General features: G+C 51.8%; 1 protein-coding gene across 1 annotated transcript; it reads left to right on the top strand.

The window, feature by feature from the left end:
* Positions 1 to 1,505: 1,505 nt before the first annotated feature.
* On the top strand, positions 1,506 to 6,820 carry ZFP36L1 (ZFP36 ring finger protein like 1). The gene is made up of 2 exons (XM_006915149.2): positions 1,506 to 2,457; positions 4,891 to 6,820. Exons 1-2 carry the CDS (start codon positions 2,401 to 2,403, stop codon positions 5,848 to 5,850), a joined length of 1,017 nt encoding a protein of 338 aa, XP_006915211.1. The 5' UTR covers positions 1,506 to 2,400; the 3' UTR covers positions 5,851 to 6,820.
* Positions 6,821 to 7,228: the final 408 nt, after the last annotated feature.

Raw genomic sequence — 7,228 nt, 5'->3', positions numbered from 1 at the left:
CCCGCGTCCCCTTCCCCCTCGCTTCTCCACCCCTCCCTACCCCCAGCAGAGCTTCGCGAACCCTCCCGAGTTGGACCAATGGGCCCTTTTTGGGGGGTGGGGGAATAAAAAACAGAAATAGCTTCACATGAGGACGCAGACTAACCTTGTGGTTTTAACGCGCACCCTACTCTGAACTGAAATCTGGAACTCATTACCTCATCACCAAGAAACTGCACGAAACCGCCCCCCCCCCAACCCCTTCTTGGAGTTTGGGAAAGGAGCGAGCAAACATCCCTTTAAGAAAGAAACCTACATTTGATTGATTTAAATTAAGGTGGATGGAAGTTATTTCCCTTTCGGGCGCTTGCCAGATATCAAGAAAAGCTGCAAAATGGGAGCAGGGGGAGGGAAGCAACAGGCGGCTGGATAGCAGCAAAAGATAAAGCAAGGGGCAGCAGCCGGGTTAAAAATGGGGGCCATCAATTTAAGTCAAGACAAATAAAAGCGGACCGGGCTGGGGATCACGTAGATTCGTGGTTGCAGCAAAAGTTGTTTCGCAAAGTTGAAAAACAGCCGGTTCCTAAAACAGTTGTAATTTGGAAGGTGTCCCTAGGTTTGCTGGGAGGTTGACGAACAAATAAAAAATGCAGTATAATGTGTGCATGCGTGTGTGTGTGTGTGTGTGTGTGTGTGTACGTGTGTGGTAGTGGTGGTGAGAGTGCGACTCGAGCGCTCTGCTCGGCCCGCCCCGTCCTTTCCAAAGAAACGTGCTCATAATGGGGTGACCTAATTACATCGCAATGGAACCCGCTCTTAGCCACTCAGTGCACCAGGTTTCATAACAGACCTGGCGGCCTTGAGTGCTGGGAAGAAACGTGCGCGGGCCGAGGAGGTGGTGGGGCACGCGGGGGAATAGGAAAGAAACGCAGCTCTGCGGTTTCCGCCTGGGTCCTCACTTAAGTACCTAGGCAAGGCGCGGGGGGCAGGCGGGGGACACGTTAACAACTTATTTGGGTGGGTGGAAGGGCGTCCGAACCTAACAATAAGTAAATACATATTTTACAGTTTTTAAAGGAGTAAATCTATTGGGGGCCTTTCGGTTTCGAGGATCCCATACCCCTCCCCCTATCCCGCCCAAACAGAGCAGCGTGACAAGCCATATGTTCCGTTCCTGTGGGGGCGGGGGAGGAACAACAATAAGTTGAAAGTGTCGCCTCCCCCATCTCTTTAATTTTATTCTTGCCAAAGTAACTTTTTTATTGTTCAAGCGTCTAGGCATGTATTTGTGTTTGTGTATGTTTCAGTGCGGCCCAGTTCTGAGCGGGCGCGGAAAGTTGTGCTGCTGGGTGGTTTTTTTTGGGGGGGGGGAGTGGGGGAAGGAAGGAGTGTTCATGAAGATTCAGATTTTCTTTACAAAAAAGTTTGAAGATTGGATGCGTGAAATAAATACAACTCCCAGACCTGCTAAAGTAAACAATTCGCCTGGGCGGTGTTCGTGCCCCCCCCAACCCCCCCCGCAGAGTGCCGGCTGCAAAGCGAGCGCGAGTGTAGACGCGTGCGGCGCGCTAAATCTTACTGCGCTCACCCCCGCCAGGCCAGGCCCTCCTAGGGGAAAAAGTCCCAACCGCTGCCCCCCCCCCTTGAAAAAAACGTAAAATCTTAGACATGAAGGCTTTGTACGTCCCAAATTGCCAATCCCCTCGCCCAGCTGGGTTAGGGGAGTGGAGCCTAGTGAGGAAGAGAACTCGGGAAAAAAGTTGTGCGGGGCCTTTGGAGAAGTTTCAGGAAAGATCTCAAGATGGAAACCACAGCGAGGCACAAGACGGGCTTCTGCTCCCACTTGCAAAAAGAGAAAGTCGCGCTCACCTTCCTGCCCGACAGAAAACAACAACACAACAAGAACCCCAAAGAGTGGAATGACTGATGTCACAGAGCCGGGCTCACAGGCTGACAAAGGGGAACGCGCCCCTCCCCCTCTGCGCCGCGCGCAGCCCCAGAATAGGGCGCCGGGTAGCAAAGCGAGCGGACTCGAAACTTTTCCTCTTTAAGAAAAAAAAGTTGTGCGCGGCTCGGAGTGGGTTTTTTTTTCCTCGCCTTCTTTCCTCGTCTCCCCTCCCCCTTCTTCCTTTTGAAAGTTTTTTTCCCCCGAGTTTGACCGCATGGCTGATTCAACTTCAGTGTCAATCAACTTTTTTTTCCTCCTCTTCCTCATTTAAATAAGTTTAAAGCTCCTCCTCCCCCAGATTAACTTTATAAACTGGGCTTCGCGCGCCGCAGCCCGAGAGAGTCAGAAAGGCTAGGGGCGCAGGGAGCAGGCGTGTGGGATTCCAGACGCGAGAGCCGGAGGCTGCGCCTTCCCCGCACCGGGACCTTCGCGACACACCAGATCCTCGTCCCTGCCCCGTACGAGCACCCACGATGACCACCACCCTCGTGTCTGCCACCATCTTCGACTTGAGCGAAGTTTTATGCAAGGTAAAGTGAGGGCGAAGCGTTTGCTTTTCACTTTTTTTCCTTTTTTGCTTAAAAAAGAGAACCCCCAAAAGTTTAGGTCTGGGAAAATGGGAGGAAGAGTGGGAAAGGCAAGATGGTTCTTCCCCCCCCATATCCTACCTCCTCTCTCCCGTTTGAAGGAATTTAGCTCTCTCCTCCCCACCCTTTGAGTTTCAACAGTTCCTGGCGGGGATTACATGGGAATCTGGAGACTAGAGTTTTGGGGGGCGACGTTTGCGTGGCGGGGCTGCCCAGGGGACGCGGGGCATTGGGCTGGATTGGGGCAATTTTTCGATGATCTTTCGTTTCCAACGTGCTGCTTGAGCCCGGTTTCGCTGGTCTACTCTGTTTCCCCGTGTGTGCTCTGGGTCTCGCCGTCGCAGGAGGGCTTCGAGTCATTAGCCACATTGCCCGCCTATGGGGTTGGGAGGGGGCTCCTTTGGGGAAGTGATCTCGGGACGACGTTTTGCTGGGAGATTTTCGCCTGTTTCGAAGGGGCTGGGAATCTGCGAGCCAAAGGCCAAGAGTTGTGATTAAAAGGGATGTTGCAAAACGAGTTTGCAGTGGGGCTTCAGTTCGCCCCAGTTCGGCCAGGCTTCCTCTTGGGATAGGCGGTTGTGCTGCAGACTTTGGGGTGAGAGCGGGACTCGGGTTAACCCAGTTGTGTTTGGGGGACCACGGCTTGTGGCTATGGTGGGTGAAGGGACATGATAACAAAGTGCCGGTCTGAAGTCAAGGGTCTTCGCGAGGAAGGAGTTAATGGAGTTGGGGGGCGATGAGGGCGGGGGAGGCTCCTTAAGCTGTGTAACTTGCCAGCCAGTGTGAGAAAACGCAAGTTTTAAACCCGAAATGTTCCAGCAGGGTGGTTTAAGTGTACAAAGCAAAAAAAAAAAACTGGACCTTAATTTTTCCAAAGCCCCTTCTTCCAGTTTTCTTCCCAAAGAAAGAGGGAAGCCGCTAGGCTACTTTTAATTGCTAAAGCGTTTTACCTTCTTTTAAACACGTCGGGTCATGTTGCTCTTTTTTCCCAGCTTGCTTCTCCGGTCGGCGCAGCTGCCAGGGCCCCAGGGCTGCAGGGTTGGGGTGCAGGGACGCCGAGGAGCTGAAGAGAAACATCTAAAAAGTTGGAATCTCAGCCTCCTTCCCTCCCTGCACTCCCGCAAACTCCAGTTGTCTTGGCGGCTGGGGCTGCCTGAATTCTCCCGCACTTCTTCCTTTTCCCCCCGGCCTCTCACTCTTTGATCTATTTCTTTTTCTCTCGCCCCCTCCCCCCTCAGGACTTTTTAAATGAACCTCATTGTTAGGAACCGGCTCTCTACTTGGTTCCTGTAATCCGCCCCGTGGGGTGGTTGCAGTTACAGATTCCCGATCACCCGCAGCTGATCCTAAGGGACCAACTTTAGAATTTGCACAATGACACCCACATGGGCTGGGAGCCAACTCCCAGTCATGTCCCCTTACCCTCCAAATCTTGGGTACACTTTGGGCAGGTGACCAGGGTTCCATTGGAACAGAAACCTTCCTGTGGTCGTGCCCCCCACCCTCCAAATCCACTGTGGGGGTGGGGGTGGGATTTGGTGCTTTCCTTTTCCTCCCCACCTGCAGCCCTGCGTTAAAGATTAAACACTGGTGCTCTTATTCCAGCCTGCTCATGGAGCCAGAAGACTAATTGCAAAGGCATCTTCCCAGTGGAGGGAGGTGGGGTGGGCAAGGAATAGTGGGGAGCGCATTGTGGAAGGCACTCCTTCCGGGAGCACAGGGGCAGTGAGTTTTAGTTTCAGGAATCCCTCTTCTCTCCTAATACCAGACGGCATTTCTCCTCCCCCCAGCAAGATAAAGCAAAGGCAGTCTGGAAACCTGTTGCCAAAGGAAGAGAACTCTTCTGAAGGAGGAAATTGAGAGTCTTAGGCCAGGTGGTGGTGGGGTCAATTAAGCAGTGACTGATTAAAAGGGGACAGAACTCATAGTCTCCTGAGGTGTACCTGTTTTTGTTAGGGGGAGGGGCAATCTAGAGACATCTGAGTGATGTGAGATATTTTGAGTTCAGGAATCTATTTCGGAGGTATAGAAGTTGGATTTTATGGATAAAAGTGTTAGCTTTAGGGACAGGATATGGGGGTGCATTCCAGGGGACTGCGTGAGGTAGGGTGTGTGCATAAAACAATTACACAGAAGTGTGTGTGTGTGTGTGTGTGTGTGTGTGTGTGTTTTAATGCATGGGGCCAAAGTAAACCCAGGTGGCTGGTCTGGAAGAAGGGGGAAGGGAGGCTTGCCAAGGCAGAGGTAGGGACGGTTCCTTGCAGAGAGATTGGACATTTCTGATTGTGGAGGGGGCTGCCCTTAATGGTTACCCTCCTTGGGCCTGGTGGATGGTCTTCGTCACTAACCATCCTCTCTCCCCTCTCTTTCTTCCAGGGTAACAAGATGCTCAACTACAATACTCCCAGTGCAGGGGGCTGCCTGCTGGACAGGAAGGCAGTGGGCACCCCTACCGGTGGGGGCTTCCCCCGGAGGCACTCTGTCACCCTGCCCAGCTCCAAGTTCCACCAGAACCAGCTCCTCAGCAGCCTCAAGGGTGAGCCAGCCCCAGCTCTGAGCTCTCGGGATAGTCGCTTCCGAGACCGCTCTTTCTCAGAAGGGGGCGATCGGCTGCTGCCCACCCAGAAGCAGCCGGGGAGCGGTCAGGTCAACTCCAGCCGCTACAAGACGGAGCTGTGCCGCCCCTTCGAGGAGAATGGTGCCTGTAAGTACGGGGACAAGTGCCAGTTCGCCCACGGCATCCACGAGCTCCGAAGCCTGACCCGCCACCCCAAGTACAAGACGGAGCTGTGCCGCACCTTCCACACCATCGGCTTTTGCCCATACGGGCCTCGCTGCCACTTCATCCACAACGCTGAGGAGCGCCGTGCCCTCGCCGGGGCCCGGGACCTCTCCGCTGATCGTCCCCGCCTCCAGCATAGCTTTAGCTTTGCTGGGTTTCCCAGTGCCGCTGCCACCGCCGCTGCCACGGGGCTGCTGGACAGCCCCACGTCCATCACCCCACCCCCCATCCTGAGCGCTGATGACCTCTTGGGCTCACCCACCCTGCCCGATGGCACCAATAACCCCTTTGCCTTCTCCAGCCAGGAGCTGGCGAGCCTCTTTGCCCCTAGCATGGGGCTGCCTGGAGGTGGCTCTCCGACCACCTTCCTCTTCCGGCCCATGTCCGAGTCCCCTCACATGTTTGACTCTCCCCCCAGCCCTCAGGATTCTCTCTCGGACCAGGAGGGCTACCTGAGCAGCTCCAGCAGCAGCCACAGTGGCTCAGACTCCCCCACCTTGGACAACTCAAGACGCCTGCCCATTTTCAGCAGACTTTCCATCTCAGATGACTAAACCAGGGTAGGGAGGGACCCCCTGCCCACTCCAGCCCCCCCACCCCATACCCACATCCCCTACCCTCACCTCCCTACCCTACCACCCCTACATTAACAAGATTAAGCTCAACCCCTTTCCTCCAGAACCTTGGAATGCCCCTCCCTCTTCCCCCTTTTTAACCCCTTACCATGAGGACAAGTCAATTTGTCAGTAGCTTCTTCTGGCTTGAAACCCTCTCCCCTTGATTTTATAGCCCACTTACCATGCATAACAGACAAGTCCCATATTTGTCAGTAGATGCCTTTTTTTTCTGGCTTAAGCCTTAAGTGCCAAATCACAAAAGAAAAAAGCAGTAACAGTTTACAGAAGCAACTTAGTGCCTTGTAATCTAACTTTGTCACTGTGACTACATTACCTCTTCAGCGCCAGAGGGCACCCGTGGGCCTCCCGGAGCCTCTGCCCATGGGGAGGGGGGAGGGGGAGGGGACCCAGGACCAGCAGCTCCCTCCACTGGCGATGCAACTGCACCTTCCCTTACTTCGGTCTCCCACACACTTCCTTCTCCCCTCTCCCCAGTATACACCCCCCTACACCCTCTTGGGAGACTTGTTGCCAGACTTGGGTTTTTGGGGAAACGTATCTTGACATTCAAAACCTTTTTCTTCCCGAGCTGAACCTCTGTTGACTGATCTTGCCTGGGTTGGTGTAGGTCTACAGGAAGGAAGACTGAAAAAGTGGATGAAGATTGTGACATAAGTGGGACTTTGTGATTTCTTTTTTTTCTTTTTTTTTTTAAGTGGGGAGGAAGGGGAAGCTAGATGGACTATGAGAGACTTGATTTTGGTGCTAAAGTTCCCCAGTTCATATGTGACATCTTTCAAAAAAAATAACAACAAAAAAAAGAGAAAAGCTAAAAAAAAAAAAATGTAAGGGGTGAGAGTTAATGGTATTCATTCCACATACAATATCTGTGTAAAACGATTTCCCGTAGAAGTAGCTTTAATGGTTTTTGCTCTAGAATACCGTAGGTCTATCCTTAGAGCACTCACGCCATGCTTTTTTCCCTGGGTTTTAAACTTCATATAACTTTCAGAAATTGGAGAGCAAAAATTTTGCTTGTCACTGCACATCAATATAAAAAAGCTTATTTAACTTATCAAAACGTATTTATTGCCAAACTATGCTTTTTTTTTGTTAATTTTGTTCATATTTATCGGGATGACAAATCCATAGAATATATTCTTTTATGTTAAATTATGATCTTCATATTAATCTTAAAATTTTGTGACGTGTCTTTCCTTTTTTTCCACAGTTTTAATATATTATTCTTCAACGACATTTTTGTAACTTTACACTTTTTTGGTTATTTTATTTTAAAAAAATGAAAAATTAATTT

Source organism: Pteropus alecto, unplaced genomic scaffold, assembly GCF_000325575.1.
Source record: "Pteropus alecto unplaced genomic scaffold, ASM32557v1 scaffold276, whole genome shotgun sequence".
NCBI classification, from domain to species: Eukaryota; Metazoa; Chordata; class Mammalia; order Chiroptera; family Pteropodidae; genus Pteropus; species Pteropus alecto.
The sequence above is the reverse complement of the archived record's forward strand: the minus strand, read 5'-3'. Positions and strand labels throughout refer to the sequence as shown.